The following is a 23,080-nucleotide window of genomic DNA, read 5'->3' as shown; positions in this document are numbered from 1 at the left end:
GAAGCTGCAATGTATTCGGCCTCGGTGGAACTTTGCGCTACAGAAGATTGTTTTCTACTGATCCAGGATATCATGGCTGATCCCAAACTGAAGCAACACCCAGAGGTGCTTTTCCGATCAGTCACACTTCCGGCCCAATCTGAATCTGAGAATCCGTGTAGATTAAGATCAATTTTCTTATACTTGAGACCAAGGTTAAAGGTGCCTTGTAAATATCTCATAATGTGTTTTACTGCTACCAGGTGTATCTCCTTTGGCTCACACATAAACTGACTCAAGGCATTTATTGCATAGCAGATATCTGGTCTTGTATTTACTAGATACATAAGAGACCCAATCATTTGCCTGTATAGAGTGGGGTCAGTAGAAGGTGATTCTGTTGCTGCTTCTTTAAGTTTATGAAGATTGGTTTCCGTTGGAGCGGTCATAGGTCTACAGTTGAGCATTCCAAATCTCTTCAGGATATCTAATGTATACTTGCCTTGGTTTAGAACAATATTGTCAGGATTCTGCCATACTTCCAACCCTAGGAAATAATGAAGGAATCCCAAGTCCTTCATATCAAATTCTTTGGATAGCTCTTTCTTGCATTGATCTATAAGATGATCCTCTCCTATGATTAATAAATCATCAACATATAAAATCATTATTAGCATATCACCTTTATTCTGTTTGTAGTAGACATTAGGATCTGCTTCATTTTAGAGAAGCCTAGTGTTGATAGATATGTGTCAATTCTTTCATACTAGGCCCTGGGAACCTGTTTGAGCCCATATAGGGCTTTCTTGAGTCTACACACATGAGATTCTGCATGATGGATCTCAAACCCTTCAGGTTGCTCTAGGTATACTTCTTCAGATATCTCTCCATTAAGAAAAGCTGTCTTTACATCCATTTGATGTACCTTCCATCCCTTTGCTGCTGCAATGGCTAGTACAGCCCTTACTGAGGTATATCTGGCTACAGGAGCAAATGTTTCTTCATAGTCTATCCCTTCCTTTTGAGAAAAACCTCTGGCTACAAATCTTGCCTTATATTTTTCAATGCTGCCATCTGTTGCATGTTTGATCTTGAAGAGCCATTTAGAAGAAACAACAGACTTCTTAGTTGGCCTAGGGATAATTTCCCATACATCATTTTTCATCATGGATTGATACTCTTCAGACATAGCATCCTTCCATACTTGATGTTTAAGGGCATCTGTTACATTGTCAGGTTCGTTTTTAGATAGGTCATTCATAAGAGCAACATAGCTAGTAAACTTATTAGGTCTTTTGCTTTCTCTGAAGGTTCCAGAGGGAGCAGCAAACCTCTGAGCTTCTTCTACTGTTTTGGTGGCCCATAGTGGTCTTTTCTTGAGATTTCTAGGTGTGTTTTCATTTTCATTTTCAGTTTCATCTAGATTCTCTCTCTGAAACTCAGGGGCAGGATTTTCATCTAAGTTAGAGGTAGGTACATAGATTTCAGGTTCTATGAAGTTCTGAGCTCTTTTGAAAGCTAGGTCTTCTTCAAATATTACATCCCTATTTAGTTCAATATTTCTTTGACTAGGTACATAGATTCTATAGGCTTTGGAGGTTTCACTATATCCTACAAGCAATCCTCTTTTTCCAGAAGGTTCTAGTTTTAGTCTCTTTTCTTTAGGTATATGGATATAGACAGGACATCCAAATATCCTAAGGTGGCTAATATCAGGCTTAATCTTAGTGAATACTTCCTCAAGAGTTTTGTCCTCAAGATGGGAGTGAGGGCACCTATTCTGTATATATACAGCGGTGCTGGAAGCTTCAGCCCAGAGATTAGTGTTAAGGTTTTGATCTAGAATCATGGCTTTGGCAGCTTCAACTATAGTCCTATTTTTTCTTTCTGCTACCCCATTTTGTTGAGGGTTATAAGGTATAGTAAGCTCCCTCTTAATCCCATTATCTCTACAAAATTCTTTAAATGAATCTGATGTGTATTCTCTCCCATTGTCGGTTCTTAGGGTTTTAACTTTGTTTCCTGAGTGGTTTTCAGTTAGTGATTTAAATTCTTTAAACCTAGAGAGGATCTCTTTTGATTCTTTACTTTTCAGAAAGTAGATCCAAGTCTTCCTAGAGTAGTCATCAACAAATATTACATAATACAAGAATCCCCCTAGAGAGGATACGGACATAGGTCCACATACATCAGAATGAACTAATTCTAGAATTTTGCTAGTTTTCCTAGTACTATTTTGGAATGCACCTTTGGTATTCCTACCTAGGGCACATCCTTTGCATGCCCCTGAATGATCTTGCTTTAATTTGGGTAGACCTGTGACAAGGTTTCCCATTGAAGATAAAGCCCTAAAATTCAGATGGCCTAATCTTCTATGACACACTTCATTTGCATTAGTGGCTTAATGGATTAGGGCTAGATTGGTTTCCGTGCACAGCTCATACAAATAGCCCTATCTCTGTCCAATGGTCTTTGCCTTCTTGATGGAGGAGTTCCTTGGCCAGGCCAATACTTTGTTGTCCATGAATGTCACTCTGTATCCTTTATCTTCCATTGCCGATATAGAAACTAGATTTCTTTTGATGCCAGGGACATATAGTACTCCTTCAAGCTGTAAGGTTATGCCTGTCTTCAATTTGATGGTGCAGGTTCCTACTCCTCTAACTGGGTATGTGGAGTCATCTCCGATGGTTACGTCCTCATTACTCTCCTCTGTCATGGAATCAAGTACTTCTCTAAACCCAGTGATGTGCCTGGATGAACCACTATCAATCACCCATGAGTTGATTTTGTTAGAAGCTTGACTTGTGAGTGCTGAGTAGAATACGTATTTCCCGGAGTCATCTTCCCCTTTAGTCTTCCCTGCTTTGACAAATGTAGCATGTTTCTTGGTTCTTTCTGGGCATTTTGCAACGAAGTGTTCGAACTGATCACATCTGTAACATTGAATGTGAGATAAGTCCTTCTTTGAAGTGTTCTTGCCTTGACGACCTTTTCTCTTTCTAAACTGCCTTTTCTTGTTTTGCTTGGTGGAGTTGGTGTTTAGAACCTGCAGGTCTTCATCTATATTCTTGTGTTTCATTCCTATTTTGTTCAATCTTGATTCCTCTTGGAGACAGTCATCCCTTAATCTTTCAAATTTGGGATATTTGGACCTTGCACTGATGCCTTGGACGAATGTGCTCCATCCACTAGGCAACCCATCTAAAGCAATGAGTGTTAGTTCTTTGCTTTAGATCTCGTAGTCTAGAGTTGCAAGTTCATCTTTTAGAATTGATATCCGCATAAAGTAGGCGTTGATTGTCTCCCCTTTGTTCATGGTGATATGATTTATTTCTCATTTTAGTGCTAGAGTTCGACTTGCATTTGATATCTCAAATGTGCTTTCAAGAGCTTTGAACATTTTATAGGTTGTCTGATGTTTTCTTATGATGGGCATCATGTTGTTTCTCACCCCATCAACTATTATTTTTATTGCCTTTTCATTTCCCTCAATCCATGCTGTTTTGTCAGGTTCATTTTCGGGTTGATCATTTTTAGTTTGAAGAATCCACTTTGTTCTCCTTTAAGATCATTTGAATTCTGAATTTCCAGGCTGAAAAATCATCGCCACCTCCAAGTCTGTCTTCGAATCTGATAGCACTGGCCATTTGAAGAAATGTGATGTAGTATATAACCTTGTTCTTAAATTTGTTTCACGAAATTAAATAGCCTTAAGTTCGATCAACTTGGCTCTGATACCCATGTAAATGTATTGTAATTTCCAATTTAATGGACAAGTTATATGCAGGATGGTGTATTTTAAATTTGATATTATGCCAACGACACTAATATTGCTATCTTTCTTTTGCTGCAGGTAAGGAGAATGAACATGTATCGATTTCAATGTCATCTCCTTTGATTGGAATGATGTATAAGTAGTAGGGTGGCCACGATCAAGTGGCACCTTGATCGGACATGTCTTTTAGACATGTCCGACCAAGATGTCACTTGGTCGTGACCCCTGCTAACAACAACCAATTCATAACTAATCGGTGCTTCAGACACATCTTGGTCGTGACCCCTACTAACAACAACCAATTCATAACTAATCGGTGCTTCAGACATACCCGATAATGAATCAGTATCTTTAATGATAACAGCGTTTATACCATGCCCGATAATGAATCGGTATCATTGATGATGATAATAGTGCTTAATCATATCCGATCGATATGTTAATGATAATAGTGCTTTAAACATATCCGCTCGATATCATATGTCATTTGTTAATTGTTATAGATAAAACATACCCAATTATGAATCAGTATCAAAGCATATGGATTAATATAACATAAACAATAACAATAGTTGTTAGCATTGTATGCTATCGGGTTAATAGCCCAATAGCATTATAGATTGACGCTTAACATAGTTAAGCAGGTCGTCAATCTAATCCAATATCAATATCATAATTGTGATCAAAACATAAAGCATGAAATGAGTAAACAGAATATAGGAGATTACTGAGTTAGGAGAGTCTTATCTTGCATAGGCTACTAATGCATTAACAAAAGCTACAGAAGGATTAGAGGGATAGAGTCATGAAATTTTTCAGATCTTTCCTGTTTCTTGTATATGCCTTTTGAAACTTGTTTTCTTAATGGCTCTTCTCTCTATTTCATACCAGCTCATTTGATCTCTTTCATTGGCATTCTTGGTCACTAGGCCAAATCACTTGCAGGTTGTTTCATTTTTCCTCGGTGGACAAAATCCATGCTAGATGTCCATATTCATAATCCAAAGTTTGTTCCAAATCATTCCTTTCCATGTCTAGGATGATTTAATTTGGGAGTCTCTGGTCAAAGTTGATGTTAACACAGGTCTGAATAGTTCATCATGCCTACATTTCTCATGAGCTCAAATGAAACTATATGTTCTCCTATGGCATAACAATCTTTTACAGTTGGGTTTTTTCCGATACTCACTAGGAAGGAAGTGGAATCTTACCCAAACGGAGGCTATACTTGAGAGATCTCTAGTTGGGTTAAATATCGATGCCCAAGGTTTCATACAGAGGCCATATTTTATAAGAAACCGGGTACCTTCTTGGAAGATGCAATCTTTTTCATTCTTCAAGGCAAAGACTGTGTCAAAGTATACTTAGGAATAATTAGAAGATTCACATATCCAGTGGGTTTCCAGTTTTGTTGGACCTAGCAACACAAGGACTTGGCCCTAGGACAATTGACCATGAATTGATAGATTTGGGCATGCTCTTTTAACAACTATACTCTTTCTTCCATTTCATCCATGAAGGAAATGTTAGGGGAATTTTCTTGTTTGGGCTAGCAGCAATTCTCCTTTGGGAATGGAAAGTTTAGCTTGGATGATGAATTTTTGGCATATTGGGATACATAAGATCTCAACTCTTCTTTGCAGATCTGGTATGTCTCATGCCAAAAAGCTTCATGGAAGTTGTGGGTTACAGTTGGACTAGCAAGATTGGAGCTCACAGGGATTGCCACAAGCTCGTCTTATTTATGGGGTACCTTGGCCGGAGACTTGGTCAATCTAACTTCATCAAACTAATGATCAAGGGAGATGGTAAGGATTGAATAGGTAGGGCAAAGGAAGGACCAGTGTTTGACACGAAAGATAATTTTTGAAAGAATAAATATTATGCAGCTAAACTTATATGGGAAGTGTGTGCATTGTAATACTTTGAGGAATGCTAGAACTTACAAGATTGTGTGAAGCAAATCTGTTGCAAATTTCTAAAAGCATGGACTTAACAATCTCTAGTTCAATCTGGTTTGCTTTTGTTCTACTCCAAACATATTTATCAATTCATCGGAGGTGCAATGCATAGAAAATGACCCACATATTAGCTATTCAAATAGCATTTATGGCCAGACTCAGTTGGAAACATTGTTAAATTTTACTCGCAGGTTTTCCTATGTTCAGCAGAAACCCTCATTCACTGACACTATCTCAGAGGTAGCTGTTTGGCTTTCCGCAAGAGCTTGTACTTGTCATATTATTAAAGTAGTAGCTACTCCTGTAAACTGTGCATAAAAAGTGTTACTTGAAGTGAAGAAAATGTTAGCATATTTTACTCCTTCCCAGTTATATATGCATGAAGCTTTTCTACTTCTCTGATTTGATGTTTATACATAGTTGATTCTGATTGAGCCATAGAGGACCTGCATTATGGAAAGTCATGGAGATTTTGAAAATGAATACAGCATGTACTGTAGGTGGATAATTCTTGATGCAGGTATTTGAAAGAAAACCTCCCTAATGTGAATAAGGCCCTTCTATATCATTATCATAATAAAAAAATTTCCCAACTGATTCCAAATTGACTTAACAGAGTGTTACATTAAATACATGAAGTTTTTACAGTCCATATTAACAATTTATAACAGATTTCTTGATTTGACACTGCAATTTTTATCATCAACATTCTGGATCAAACTTTAATACATCATCATAATGAGATAGCAAGAGGAGAGAAATGAAGAGATAGTATCAGACCAAACACTCTAAATATAAGGGAGAGGGTATAGGATCCAAGATGTTAGGAAGGAAGAAATATAGAACAAAGACGACCAAAAAGCTAAAATCAACCCTTGCAATATATTTAGCAGCAAAAATAGTTTGGAGAAAATTTGGCAAACCAAAAGTATAAGATTTTTTGAAGAAATCAAAGGAAAAATGGGGAAAAAATCGGCGATTTTAAAAAAAAAAACTTAAATTTTTTTAGGAAAAGAGACGACTACTTTTTTAAAAAATTGAAGAGCATTTCCATAACATAAAGACAGAGCAAATCAAATAGAGTTTAACCCATGAATTGTAGAAAATAGATTTTTGTTGTTTATATAGACATTTTCAGTTTCAATTGAAGGCTTTGAAAATTTCATGTGTTGCAGACTAAGTCATAGGGTTCGGCATCTTTCAAGTATTAAATTCAAAGTTTGACAAACTTCAACAAACTAATAAAAAATGTTAAAATTCACCTTTATATTAATACGAGGTCGTGATGTTTTCATTGAAATATATATATATTAAAGTTGATATTAGGGCTTTTAACTTTTATTTCTTTAAAATTTAGGTTCTTTTTGTATTTATAGTTTTTATATATTTATTGTCTTTTATAAAATGTAATATGATTCATTTTATATTTTTGATAATAAACATTATTTTTGTTTGATAGGTAATTGGCCGAAGCTTGAATAGCTTTTGACTGGAGCTATGAACCAGTGGGGCCACAGTAGGGGGCCCCATCCCCATTACATATCTTTGAATTATTATTATTACTATTATTATTATTATGATGTTTGATTAGATTGACCCCAAGACCTTCCCCATCCTATGGAAGGCCAAGAGTCACAGCTTAGAATTCCACTTTAGATGTCCCTATTGGGAATTGAACTTGGGTCTCCACAATGAGAACCCAGTGTTTTAACCAATTAAGCTCAACCCCTTGGACGATAATAAACATTATTAATATTAAGTATTATTTTAATTAAATTTGAATTTTTATTTATTTTATTAATTGTTTTACTAAATTTAGTTTTTAAACGTTAATGTTTAATAAATTATAATTAACATTTTGAAATAGTTAATTTAGATTAAAAATTATTGATATATAATATATAAAATTTAAAAAATTTAAATTTATATTAAATTTTAACTAATTAATGTTTTTATATTTATTATAATTTATAGTGTTCGAAAGCATTTTGAGATGAGGAGATGGGGGGATGGGTTTTGGAGAGGGGGGGACAAAGGGCTTAAGTTTAGGCACGGCGGGGGGACGATGACGAGGGGTGGTGCTGATACACATATAATACTTGAATAACTAGTTATGAAAAGACGTATAAGAATTACATTTCAAATGAAACTTTAGCAAATTGAAATAGTAAGATAGCAAATACTAGATACTAAGATTTACGATTTCCATTTTAATTTTTAATTTTAAATAGTTGTAACTTTAATGCTAAATAAAATTAAAAATTGCAATTTGACAAATGAAATTGTTAAATTGAGGTAGAATCTTCATCCTCTTCTTTTTATTGCTCCTTGTCAATTCTCTTGCACTCGCACTCACTCAACCATCCTCTTTTCACTCCTTCAAACACTCTTTTCTCTCCTCTTCAGCTAGCTAGTTAAAAAATTAGAAAATCAAATGTGAGAAACGGAGAGGATTTGAGGGGGTTTTGTAGGATTTGGAAGGCATACATGGGGCCCACATAAGATTAGGGTTTGTCAATAACCTGAAAATGCAAGAAAAATAAAATTGAAACTTAAAAAAAAAAACATTTTTTGCCACATTGAAAACCGAGAGACACCTAGAAGTCTCTGAGATGCTCAAGACATGCCTAGAAAAAAAAAACTTTTTGCCACGTTGAAAACCGAGACACGCTTGGAAGTCTCTGAGATGCTTGAGAGATGCCTAGGTGTCTCCAGCCGTCTCGACGGCGGTTCCCCATCTTTACTTCTCCGAGACACCCCAATCCGAAACATGGGGCTTGTGGGGGGAGGAAGACACATTTCGGTGGTTCACTAATAATTTATTTAAATTTACTATAATACTATTTTGTTTTTAATAATATTTAATTTAATATATTTAATTTAACAAATTTAAACACAAGAGGTTAACATGTGCAAATGATTCATATCAAGGTGCGGTTTATTATGAAGATATAAACAATTCAACGATTCATTAAAGTGGTGATTGATTATAGCATACAAGGAAGCAGCGATTATGATTGTTAATGCAGCGATTAAGAAAAAGACTAGTTATTCTTGAAAGAGTGTGATCTGAGGGACATGTTTCATCTAAGACACGTCTCTTCTAAAGTGGCATCTTTCCAAAGGGTATGACTTGTAGAAAAGAGAGAAATAAATTGAAATAGTGAGTGTGGAGTTGTATGTGAGTGAGTGTGATAAGGAAGATATATCTCATATAAGTAAAGAAAAGAATATTTGAAGGAAGAATTTAAAGTGGATAAATGAAATATATTTTAAGGCAGATTTGGTATAAATGTGTGTGGAGTCTGAAAATGATAAGAAGATAAAGATTAGTGCATACGCCATTTGAAAGAGGAAGAATTATGTGAAGACTATTCTCAAATTTAAGGTGAAGTCTATAGGAGATTTGTGACATAATTGTTATTATGCTAATGACAATTTATGATCAGAATATAAGGAGGAAACTGTAAGAGAGTCCATGACAATTTTATAGTCAAAAGTTGGCCAAACATTGAAATCAGGTTTTGTAGCAGATTTAGGAATTGAAGAAGGTATAAAGAACTTCATCATATTAGTGAAGAAAGGATTGTGGCAGACTTATAGATATTTCATAGCAGATATAATGAACACGTTGAGAAGAATAGGATCATCCATCATCCGTTAAAAGGTGGAATTTGAATGAGGGGTTGGTGCCTCTAGTGAGTTGGTGCTCAAGAATTAGGATGAGGGGGTTGGTGCCTCTAGTGGGTTGATACCTACAAATTTGTTAAAGAAGTTTTCTATATAATGAACACATTATAGAAGTTTTCTATATACCTACGAATTTGTTAAAGAATTGAAGAAGGTATAAAGAACTTCATCATACTAGTGAAGAAAGGATTGTGGCAGACTTATAGATATTTCATAGCAGATATAATGGACACGTTGAGAAGAATAGGATCATCCATCATCCGTTAAAAGGTGGAATTTGAATGAGAGGTTGGTGCCTCTAGTGAGTTGGTGCTCACAAATTAGTATGAGGGGTTGGTGCCTCTAGTGGGTTGATACCTACAAATTTGTTAAAGAAATTTTCTATATATAAGGAAGCTATTTTACCGTGGTTTTTCCCGTAAGGGTTTCCATGCATATATCCTATGTTCTACTTGTGGTACATGGTAGTTAAAATTTCATATGAATGTTTATATGAAATGAATATGCTTTGGGATTAAGTTATGATCTTTTGTTATTAAGTTGCAAAAAGTAAAAGTTTGATGTTATACTGATTCACACCCCCCCCCCTTCCCAATATAACCATGTTCTTGTCATGTCCCCTCCTTAATCGTTATTTATTCTAATAAAATAATTATTATTAATTAATATAATAATTACCAACAAATTATTTATTATTTATTTGTTTATTAAATTAATAATATTATAAACATAATTTACAAATTATGTTTATTACTAATACTATTATTTATTTATTATTTATTACTTATTAATAATTCTAAATTAATAATATTATACATGATCAGCTCTATATTAAGGAATATACATGATTCCCTCAAATCGGTGACTAAAAGTTATTAAAAGAAATCTAAAGAATGTGGTTACGTGGCTGCTCAATTAGAGGAGGTTGCATGTGTTTAAAGGAAATAATGCGATAGCAATTACCTTTAAGACGAGCAATGAATTAACATTAAGATTAGAGTGATCTCTATTAGTAAGGGGCAGCGATTACTACTAAAAAGATAGCAAATATTAAACAAAAAGGCACGATTAAGAGGTAGTCAAAAGGCTCGATAAAGAGGTGTCTCATCATAAGACAAGATATATAGTAGAAGTCATGATGAGAGAAAGGGGAATATATCGGGGGAATAGTAAGAAAATAAGCCTGACTAATAACAGTCATCACACAGCATAGGGAGAATAGTAAAAACGAATAGCACGTAAAAATTAAGGAGACACATACAAGAAGTTCGCTGGCCTTAAGGAATAAAGTAATACTAATATGATGTGGCACTATTCAATATTATTAATACTGTAATAATATAATATAATAATGTTATTACATAATTATGTAATGTAATATAATAATGTTATTACATAATGCAGATAACACAATATAATGTTTTTGATAATAAAGCAGCCAAAACAAGGGGGCTGACCCGGAAAATACAGCAAGCCTCAAAAGAGAGCTAAACCAGCACACACACAACTAATGGGATATAATGTTATAATGTTATTAATGGGATATAATATAATAATATAATATAATGTTATCAATGGGATATAATATAATAATGTCATAATGACAGTTTAATAAATAACTGTCCATATGACAATTAAGTAAATTATACAATAGAGTCTGTAATACCTGGTGGTATCTTGGGTGATTCTCCTCAAGGATAGGTGGAGGAAAAGAAAGGTTGACATTAGTGTCCTTCTATTGTTCTCTCTATGTACTAAAATTGTAATTCTAGGACAAAATAAAAGAGGGTAGCATTAGGGGACATTACAGTTCTCAACAGATAAAGGGGAGATTTGTCTTTGTTGAGATTGCTTTGTGGAGGGAGTATCTTACCCCCAAATCTATGACCCGATTTGGTATCTCTTGGGCGCGCAATGGCTCAAGTTCAATAAAGGTGCATGTTATCGACTCAAACATGACTCTTTGTCGAGCACATCCGCAAAACTCTCTTTTGTGTCTAGCGCTTTGACCCATTGTGATCATGGCCAGTCCAAGTGGCGCTCGAGCTCATTAAACTTGTCATTGGTTAGGTTAGGTTGTGGCTAGCCACACACCATGTGGAACGTCTCGTTCTTGACTGTTGGAGGTGCACGCCTTGCCTAGGTTGAGCTGAAGCCAAGCGGCTCGAACTCAAGAGCCAACAAGGTTACCTGCGCATGGTGGAACTCGTCACGAGTTCTAAGTCGGGCACATGTCACAGTAGGTCACATCAAGCCCGCTATCCAGGAGTGCGTGCCTTCTAATGCTAAATCTACAAAAGGGTTGCATGCACACTTGGAGAGGTTAGGTTGGGGGAATTATTTAGCAAAGCAAGTTAAGTGCGAGGAGACTAATGTGGTACAAGCCAAAGAGGTGTGCCAGCATGGGAGTGAAAGTTCAATTCTAGAGTTTTATGCTCAATGTTTAAATTCCTTGGGGTAAAATTGTAGTTTTGGGTCAATTATTGTCGGTGGAGCCCAACTCGACCTTGGATCCATTATTTATGTGTTGTAATCTTGGTGATGCAATAAATGGATTTTTGGGCCCAATATCATGTTTCTTCGTATTTTTGTAATTTTGCATTATCTGCTTACTTTATTCACTTTCTGCACATCCTAGGTTAAATTGGTTAGGCATAGTCTATTGGGTGCACAGTGCTTAGGACTCCTTGAGCTGAGAGATCTCACTTAGTAGTGCTGCACGAGGCTATCCTGCCCAGCCCCATGACACACACACATATGTAAACAAAACTTATCCAAGGTCGGGCCGAGTAAAACTGTCACAAGGTCAGCTTGGGGAAAAGCATTATAACAAGACAAGTTGGCCCTTGGAAAAATTATTAATAGTTATATTTATTTAATTCCACTATGCAAGTTGGCCTAGGGAAAACTATTCATAATTTTAACAATGCAAGTCAGCCTAGGAAAACTAATCATAATTTTAACAATTTATATATTTAATTAAAAATATTAGCTAAAATAGAAAGGCCGACTCAAAAGCTCAAATCAAGGACATCACAGTCCACCTATCCCAGATGTTGTTTGACCTCAAGCAACTTTGGACTTGAATTCACACCTCTCCATGTCTCCTCATCTTTGTCTTCATCAGAAATGACCTCAATATAATGAATTTGTCCTTTTCCCAAACACTTATGACCTAGTTGCCATGACTCTTTGCATGTGAAATCTTTTTTCTTCACAGCTCATTTTTAGACATCTCCACCGTATTTGTGTTAGGTGGTATTGTGTTCTTCCGAGGAGGCTTCTTTGATGGCATAGAAATTGTTTGCTTGAGACTCCATTTATCTTTATTAACTGAATCTTCAAAACTCAAAGGCCTATTGATGGCTTCTTGTAAGGTTCTTGGATTAAATGCTCTTACTAACCCTTTGAGGGGTTCAGCCAAACCTTCTATAAAGAAGACTATAAGCATTTTCTGAGACATTAGAAATCATTATTGCTAGCCTTTGAAATTTTGCTGTGTAGTTTTCCATCTCACCCTATTGCTTCAACTGTGCTAACTCTCTAAAATGAATTCCTGGATCCTTCCCATCAAACCTCTCCAACAAATGACTATTATAACTCTTCAATAAACACTTGCTACACAAATTACAAATAACCCACAAAAGGAGAAGACAATTCTTAATTCATCTAATCAGTCTGATACAATAGCACAATCTGGCAAACAACAGATTTACTTTCTATATAAAATAACATTCAGACATAAGGAACATGCTTGTACGCCTCCAAGATGGTGCAACTTAGTTTCTCCCTTAATCGTTGTTAATTCTGCTTTGCTGTGTCAAGGACAATAACAAAGGAGAAAATCACTACGGTGCTACAAAAGCATGTGACTATTGTCTTCACAACAGACCTGCTCCTGGGACAGCTACAGCCCTAGTTTTGATGAAATCCCCCTAAGTGGCTGCCTGAGCTAATATCTCTGCAATACTGTAATCTCCAGTGCTACAAAGCTCTTGTATAATGATATGACCCAGGTGAGAGCCAGGTCGCAGTATGCAATGCTTTTTAACTCTGTAAGAAAGAACAGAAAATACTAAAGATCATGCTGGCAGGGGCTACGTCCTACCAAAGGCTAAAGACTCAGGGCTACGTATGAGTTCCAGATGCATTCATTCAATGCAAAGATATTTGAAATGCTTCCATGCTTTCCCCTGCAGCTCTCTCTCTCTCTCTCTCTCTCTCTCTCTCTCTCTCTCTCTCTCTCTCACACACACACACATATGTAAAGAAAACTTATCCAAGGTCAGCTTGGGGAAAACCACCATAACAAGATAAGTCGGCCCTTGAAAAAAATATTAATAATTATATTTATTTAATTCCACTATGCAAGTAGGCCTAAGAAAAAATATTCATAATTTTAAGAATGCAAGTTGGCCTATGGAAACTAATCATAATTTTAAGTTTTTAACAATTTATTTATTTAACAAAAAATATTAGCTAAAATAGAAAGGCCGACTCAGTAGCTCTAATCGGGGACATCACAGTCAAAAAGAGTTTGGAGAGGATGGTCCCTAAGTCTAACAAAAGCCTTCGAGACATTATTCATGTCAAGTTGCAAATTTATAAAAGTGCAAAGAAGAGATTGTTTTTGTCACCTCTATACATTTGGAAAAGAACAACTCTACAATCACATAACAAATTATATATGTTAACTAAGACAAAAGTGTAATGTTTAAGTTTAGTTTATTTTTAAGTTACTAAGCAACAAAGTATGTTGTCCTTGTATATTCGTGCTGGGATGATTTTGGTGCAATGACACCTAATCTTCAAACCCTCACCATCTACAATTTGTCCCAGCCTTGTAGTTCTTATGGGTGTGAGCACAGTAGATCACATTTCAAACCATTGATACAAAAGAGTGCAACAGATTGACTCAAACCACTTGAAAACCTTTTCTTTGTGTAATATAACTTTTGTCTGCATGCAAGGGTGGAGAGGCAGAAGACACATGAGGTGATTGATCTTGATGACATCAGCCTGTATTCAAATTGGATTACAAAGGATGTGAAGCCCATGTTTATTGTCTATCATATTGTCTATTTGGAGAGAGAGAGAGGTAGCAGAATGGGCAGCAGACACAACAACAAATGAGGAAGCAAAAGGTGAGGCATCAATAAGCGCTTCATCAAACACACTTCCTATGAATGAAGGCTCCAATTAAGGATGATATAGTTTCTCAACGAGAGACATTACGATCCAATTTGAGGGCGGCACTCATATAGTCGCCTACAGACTTTAGTCATCTAGGAAATCTGTAGACTATGAATATGAATTTGTAATTTTATTATATGGCACATGACATTATGATGAGTGTCGAACTCAATTTTTGATCTACAAATAGAGAAATACTACTGATTCTCTAAATTTAGTTTTATGCATGCTTTTGAAGATTATTTCGCAGATTTATGTGCTTTACTTTTATAATGTTCAAAAAGATTGCCAATACTCAAGTTTGAGTCAAATTTTGGGTCTGCTTAAGTTTTGCCAAGTCAGAGTTTTTAAAGCATGATCTGCATAATGCATTCAACACATAAATAATACAGACTTACCTGCTCTTTCAATGTATGTGAAGCATTCTCATTGATTCTTGTACTTTGTATGTTCACCAATGGAGCATTTTCTTTGCGTGCAAGTTTACGCCGTGTAGCGACGCATACTGCACATAGACAGCCAGACCTATGACGATGACTTCTGCATCAAAAACAACTATAATTCATTATAATCATAAAAAACACATTATCACCATCCATTCATATAAAAATATAACATTTTATTACTGCTGTTATATTAAAAATTCCCATCTACATACTTTCACTGATGGATATACAATAAAAATGTAACATTACACTCATATATACTTACAAAGCATTTTGAATTAAAAAACCCATATCAGAGAATTTGAATTCCTCTTGGAAAATATCTGCTCATGCATATAAAAACTTGAACATAGAGAGCTTACTTTGGGATTTTTGCTTAGATTTTCAAAACAGTGCACAGATTATTCATTATATCACAGATTATAGGTTCAATCTAGAAGAAGGCTATATATACCTTGTTGAACATATATAAGGTGAAAGGATAAAACAATACCCTTGTGGGTTTCCACAAGGTGTCTCTACACCAACTTGGCGTCTTGCTCAACAGTGACATAAACAGTTCCTTTACCTTTGCACTTGAGGTATCAACAAATTGAGCCTTACCTCCTTTTGTTTAATTTTAAACATTGTGTTTTCATTATAAAAAATACAAATTTATAGAGATTTTTGTTTCTTTCTATAATCATTTATGAGATTCTGAAGGAATTTGGAACTATGGACTGGCCAACTCATTTTCACACGGCAGAAGAAATTTTAAAATCAGCAGTTTACCCTGGCTGATACAGCTTTAGTTTAGGAACCAAAAATGGCTTTGTATATGTTTCAAGTCTTTTCAGGGTACTTCTGTCTGAACAGTTTTTTGATCCATGAAACAGCAGCAATGGTTGAGTATTTCTGGTGCCATAGCTTCTCACCTGTCTCACCCCATCCAATATTCTTGTTCACACATATCAAGAAGAGTTTATGGAAATTCTATAAAATTAAAAAATGCTTCTCTTGATGCACATCTAAAGATATTTATCCCTTATAAAATTCTGTTATGGCTAGGTAGCAGCATATACAAGATAGTGATCAATGTTCATAAATGGGATATCTGATTGGAAGACAAATCAATTTGTTTGATAACAGAACATGCAGCAAAGGTTGTTAAAAAAATTGGTGTGGTTTTTGTCACAGCAATCCATAGTCAAGAATATAATATCCACCTGATAATAAAATGGAACCATAACCAACTTAGAATGTGTTTATCTTGTTATTTTATTTCCCGGGTCGGCATGTCTCGTTATATTAAAATCTATATTTCAGCTGCACCATTCCAAATTTCCCATGATTGTTAACTGTATCTCCAACTCCTTTTTCTTTCAAACAAAACCTCGTTGCCAATAATTTCAAACACAGCATAGCAAACCTTTAGCATTAGAGAGCACAATAAAATATTTAACCCCTTACTGACCAAGCAGCTGAACAAAATTCAAATAATGAACTAGTTAAGCAAAAATGTGGATGTAAACTAGTGAAAAGACGAAAAGTTGGCTTGAAACCATACACAAAAGGTCTTTGCTGATCAACATCTCCACAAAGATGTGGAGTCACTGTTACTTGGAGCACAAGCTCAAATGCTATATTTTATACTTGTTATAGGAAAAGCCTCTCATTGAAACATTGTCAAATTGGGTAAATCTTCTACCCTCTGAAGCAATATATGATGCATTTCTGTAAAAAAATAGATTTACAGTACAGTTCAATAAAAGACACATGATTCAAGTATCGTTAACTATTTCATATTGAAACCTCGTGTATCTAGTACTTCAATGTGAATATGGCCACCATTAGGACAGCACTCTTCAACAATTGTTAGATTCTAAATCAAGCTAAGAAGAGCACTACGGCAGCCTGGCTTACCTTAATTATATTTAACAGGTACTGTTATCAATGAAGCCTGCACCCTTACTAAAGCTGTGAACTTCAGCTGCCTATTGAAACATGGGAACACTTCAAGGTTGTGGGTAACCTGAAATTGAAATGGACATCCAGAGTAAGCTGGTTCTTTTCAAATTCTTCACCTAAACTAACAATTTCTTCAAAGAAAAGAGTGAGGAGGACATATAAAATTAAAATCTAACCCTAAGTGGATGCACCAGATGATATGTTAAAAAAAAAACTTAAAAGCAAGGAAGAGTGACGCACAATATGACAGTAATAATAAAGTTCTCCTACACAACCCAATAAATCATAACACTTGCATCAGTGATTCATGAGAAGGCTAAAAATCACAATCCTAGGAGGAGAAAACACTCTTTTTCACAACCCATGACTACTATTTCACACACAGCTCATAACCTGCAAATAGTTATACTTCCGCATAAGATACCTACATCAAAGTACTATTAGTTTTCATGATCAGATTAACCATAATAAACAGAAAACTAAAGTTGCACAATAAAGCATACAAATAGAGGATCACACAACACAAAAGCTACCCTGGGAAAACCTCCCTCTTGGAGGAAAAACCCAACAACAACAGATCCTCAGATCTAATTATTATTCTGAAAATGTAGATTCACTTACCCAGCTAGGGCACAATACAACAGCAGGATATAATAGATAAGATCAGACTTATCTCAGTCCTTAGAATGCATGAAATCACAATGCTGATTTGCAAGCCTTTACACAGAAATCCGTTGTCCTTTGATTGTGCTTCACTGCCCTTCAATGGTAGTTTGTTCTTCTTAGTGGAGAAGCGTATTCACCCTCTGCAGTGTGCAAGGTGACAGATTGTCCTTCTCTGGGAGAAGTTTATGTATCCTCTGCGGTTGTGCATGATTTATGTTGTATGTTCATATGAGTATTTTTCTTGCAGGTGTGCATGAGGAAAGGTCTCTCATCCTCTGTGGGTGTGCATGATGAAAGATCTTATATCTTGATGATATATGCAGGTTCCAGGAAAGCAAATAGCTATGAAGTTTGATTTTATCCTCTCCTGGCATTACTGAGGAGAACATTATGGAAAGGCTCATATTGCAATGTATTTGTGTGCTTAGATCATGATGTGTATTTTGTATTGCTTAGGGCTGGGCCCTATTCTTAAACTTTGTAAAATTTCAGGCCATGGGATTATCCATGTGAATATGGTTGTGTGTTTATTTTCCTCCCTAGTTAAGAGGGAATGTTGTTTTTGTAACTAGGGTGAAAATAAATAGGAGATGGGTTCTAATTGCCGCAAGGCAACATTAGAACCCATCCAAAAGGACTGGGCCCTTTTCTTTGTAAACCGCACCTATTCATTTAGGTGGCGTGGAAACTTAAATAGGGTTGGGCCCTCTAATCTTTGCCAAACGCGTAATACTCCAGCTCAGCGCCCAAGGATAGGGCTTCACCAATATGTAACGTGCAAACCTCATTATAGGGTCGACCCTATAACCGTTACTTTGTAGCGTGTGAAGGATATAGGCCCCAAGTTGGGCGGCAATAAATATGGTTCAAATAAACCTTGGCGCCAAAACCTCCTAGCCGACTTGGAGGGTGATTAAGGGAGTTTAATCATATATAAATGCAAGCAAATGAAGTATCATTTGATATATACACCACACACAATCAGCGAACTATCTCTGCTCCTCCATATGCGAAATCTGAAAGTTATGAATACAAGTGAACTATCTCTACTGTTTATCTAATGAGGATTCTGCCTAAAGGCCAGCGAATTCATTGAAGGTTATATGCAAGCTGCCTCTGCTATATACAATCTAACTGAAGGAGGACATCATCTGTTGTGCTAGTATGAATACACCTTGAGGATAGCGAACTTGTTCTCCATGACAGCAAAGACAAGAAGATGACTGCGAAGACAATTAGAGGACAACAAACCACCATTGAAGGGCAGTGAAGCACAATCAAAGGACAACGGATTTCTATGTAAAGGCTTGCAAATCAGCACTGTGATTTCATGCATTCTAAGGACTGAGATAAGTCTAATCTTATCTATTATCTCCTGCTGTTGTATTGTGCCCTAGCTGGGTAAGTGAATCTACATTTTTAGAATAATAATTAGATCTGAGGATCTGTTGTTGTTGGGTTTTTCCTCCAAGAGGGAGGTTTTCCCAGGGTAGTTTTTGTGTTGTGTGATCCTCTATTTGTATGCTTTACTGTGCAACTTTAGTTTTCTGTTTATTATGGTTAATCTGATCATGAAAACTAACAAGTACAGTTTCAAGGACAAAGAATGCCACAAAATAAACCTGCACTGACACTAAAGACACCCAATATCAGAAAGAAATAGGAAGGTATGAACTCTTAGTACTGCTGAAAGGTGTTACAAATCTGTATATTCTGAAAATTTGTTACAAAAATATCCAACTCTGCAGAAAGAACTCTAAAATTACAATCTGCCAAAAAGATGAATAATGAAGAACCCTTACAAAAGAGAAGGAAAGCAGTATATATGCTGCTTCCAACAACTGCATCCCACAAAGCAAACCCTAACCACTTGGTCGAATTCAACCCAAAAAGCCCACTTTTAGGGTCAAAAACAAGTGTAAAACTGAAAGGACTTGAACAAAAAGTCAAGCCACCCCACGCTCTACCATAAAAGCTCCTAAATGCATCATAAATGGCCCCAAAATATCTCCTGACAGGCCTGCAAACCCTCATTAATGCAAAAATATCTTGACTTTATCAATAAATGAAAGGAAAAAGATTTAATAAAGTGATTTATAAAACACCACTTTAATAAATACCTTTTAAATCATTTTTACATTTAAGTCAATAATAATTTTAAGAAATACATTTAATAAAGTGAAGCTATTTTCACTTTAATAAACACTAAATTTTATAAATATAAATTAAAAAAATATTTATTAAAATGCTTTAATAAAATAACACCTTAATGAATATTTTTTATTATTTAATTTAAGAAAAGCCCCATGTTAATTACTTAAGAAAAATATTTAATAAAGTGATTAATAATTTCACTTTATTACATACTCTTCTATCTCATTTTCACCTTCTAGCCATGCTTTAAAATTCATATATAATTTTTATTAAGTGATTTATTAATTATCACTAAATAATTTTTTTATTACAGGAACAAATATTAAGTGATAATTAGTAAATCACTTAATAAATATTATATATGAATTTTAAACCTAAGAAATGCAAATAAAAATGACTTTACTTAACAAAGCTTCCACGAGGAAATGGATGAGGAAAAATATAAATAAATAAAAGAAAAAAGGCAAATAATGCCTTATACCATTCGATGAATACTTAGGGAAAAGAAAACCCTAAAAGTTTCATTTCTCCCTCATCTCATTCGAGACTCTATACTCTCTCCACACCGTCGCCATGCTAAGGGTTTGGAGGTCGAAAATATCTGCAACTTGTTGAAATTCAGTGGGCGCCGCCATAGGTGACTTTCTAGAAAAATTCGAAGAGTCTTACATTGATTTTGGGCAGATCAAAATTTCTTTGGCGTGCAAACCGCCTGGTAAATCGTGAAAACTGAGATTTCGAATTCTATTTTGGAATGAAAGCTGCTCTGGTTTAACTGATTTTATGCATATTTTCCCTTAATGTTTTTGTTGTGTCGGGCGTGATTCTGAGTGTTGGGTGCTGCTATGAGAGCCTCTCCTCCTTGGATCCTTTTTTTTCGAATTTCTGGAAAACAAAAAAGAGCTCCAGTTGCATATTTTTTTGATTCTGAGAGTTGATTTTCTGAGCATATTTTCCCTTAATGTTTCTAGAAAAAACTGTAAAATATTGGTGCTTGATGTTCCTCTTTGGTTGCTTCACATACACATCAAACTATGCCTTGACTGCGATTTTACCGATTTTGTGACAATGTAATGGAACCTTTAATGATTTAATCTTGCTTCACATACAATGGGGTCATAAATATGGTTAACAATTTGAGCCCAGTGGGCGGGTTCCTCTTCTGGAGCAGTTGACAATACAAAAGTGTATTTTGCACGACCATGAAGGTGTGCATTTATCATAGACGCCACACTAAACTCTGCTGTAAAATATTGTAACTCCTACACTGTGACCATATTACAGTTATCATCCTTTACCACAATCGGCCATGACAAGACATTCTCCCTTGTTAATGACTGTAACATTTTGTCACTTGTTGTGACTTTATTTCTGCATTTTCCATACTCAGTGGATGTATCTGTATTCTCTCAATTTTTTAAATGCAGCACTTTAGTCTTCTCAAGCTATTACTGCACCTTCGTTGTTCATTGCTCACTGTTTCACATAGCTGTAGTTGTTGATATTTTTGACATCCACTGTCAAACGTTTTTATAAAGATACCCCCTCTGGTGCATGGATCTCGCCTTGAAATTAAGGATATTGCTCCTATTGTTGCCAAACCTCTCAATTTTTGAAAGACAAAACTGTTGTAACTCAGTTCCTTCTCATCAATATTTTTGTTGTATCATTCTCTTCTTGCTTTGTGTATACTTGTCATTACCCTATTCTCCACTATGAATGAATAGTCTCTGCAATGACCTTAAACTTATATGACTATTATACCCCTCATGTCTGTTGTAGCTGCATATGACTACTACAAATCTGCAAATTTTCCTTTGTATGCTTCCTAATACTTCAGATTTACCCTTAATATGTATAAGTTTGGTGAATGCTCTTTGTTCTTCTCATATATGGCATTATGATTTCATGCTGCAACAAAGGTATTAATGTCATCATTATTTTGGAGCTTCTCTTAGATGTTTACTGTTATGATCTGCTCTATGATAGTCCTTTTGAATGTTGAGTATTGCCTTTAAAACATGTAACTATGAGACCTTATGACTAATAATGACTTGGAATTTCACAGTCCTTTGGAATTTTCTGTACCACTTTTCTATGGCGACATTAATGTTTCTTTTATTGCAAACCCTTGAACCTCTGTCTTGACTGACCAGCACGTCACCATGGCTGCTATCTCATTAACATATTACCCTTTATGCTAAGATAGACTGCACATTGTCCCTTCGCTGTCTCAAGGGTTGCATAACCACCATTAGTCTTTTGAATCTGTAATGTTGAATGTTTCCCTAAGGTCCTTTCTAGACAGCCCCATATATGCATTGTATTTTCTCATTATCATGCATAAATACCTTGTCTACATCCTTTGAAAAGGGCAGCTATCATTTATGCATATTGGCTGATCATGTGATTGCATACTCGCATTTTGTTGCTCTTCATCTGTCATTAGTTCTGATATAACTTGATTGTATGAGACATTGTTGTTGATTTCATATGAGTTCGACTCAACCCTTGTGGGAGCCTCATTTTCCCCCACTCATTCGTGAAGCTTGCGACCAGCAAGTTATCTTTTCCTGTTCTTGCACATGAAGCAAACAAGTTAAAAAATGAAAAGCATTTGAGTTTTCTTCTGATTTGATACTTGCTCTTTTGAGATTTTCCGTGACTCTGATTATATGCACCTGATGCACGTAGGATTTACATATGCGTGCATGGATAGATGTACATGTTCAGATCGTAATCAGGCATTGCTTAGAACAACATGTTATAATTCATTGTTTTACTCTATGCGGGATCTAGAAGAACACTTAAGAGTTGGGATGCTGGAGGACAAGGCGACAAGGCAAAGCAAGCAAACGTGGATGACTCCAACAGTACCCGTCATTCAGGCAATGACTGGTCACCCTCTTAACATGCTTAGTTTACATTTATTCATTCATGTTTATGCTCCTTCTTATCCGTATCAGATGTATATAGTCAGTCTCACGGCACTTTGTGTGAGACGCATGTGCTTGAATATCAATAAAAATACTTCCTTTTATTTAGATGAGATGTCTCTCTCCTTTTGCTGCTATGAACTAGAAGTATTGAAATGTAATCTTTAGTTCACTCTTCCTTAGTGCACTTGGAATGCAATATAGAAGAAGTAATATGTATCTTTGTTCCATTTTGTAAAACAAGCATAACTTAACCTATTTTCAGCTAGAAACGAAAAATAGGTAACAGGTACTACACTGATTGACTCACTGTTAATCTCTAAATTACAA

At 35.6% G+C, this 23,080-nt stretch overlaps 1 protein-coding gene across 10 annotated transcripts in view; it reads right to left on the bottom strand.

The window, feature by feature from the left end:
• Window positions 1-23,080, bottom strand: part of LOC131064461 (transcription factor GTE12) — a 108,795-nt gene that overhangs the window by 5,623 nt on the left and 80,092 nt on the right. For 9 of the 10 annotated variants that reach the window (XM_057998612.2, XM_057998613.2, XM_057998611.2 and 6 more), the window contains one exon: window positions 15,000-15,141. In XM_057998612.2, coding sequence (XP_057854595.2) covers window positions 15,000-15,141 — 142 coding nt within the window. Of the gene's footprint in view, window positions 1-14,999; window positions 15,142-16,961; window positions 17,059-23,080 lie in introns of those variants that run through there. The other variant, XM_057998620.2, reaches the window with a different exon arrangement.

The sequence above is a fragment of the Cryptomeria japonica genome, chromosome 2 (assembly GCF_030272615.1).
Source record: "Cryptomeria japonica chromosome 2, Sugi_1.0, whole genome shotgun sequence".
Classification (NCBI taxonomy): Eukaryota; Viridiplantae; Streptophyta; class Pinopsida; order Cupressales; family Cupressaceae; genus Cryptomeria; species Cryptomeria japonica.
This window is presented reverse-complemented; position numbering and strand designations above follow the sequence as displayed.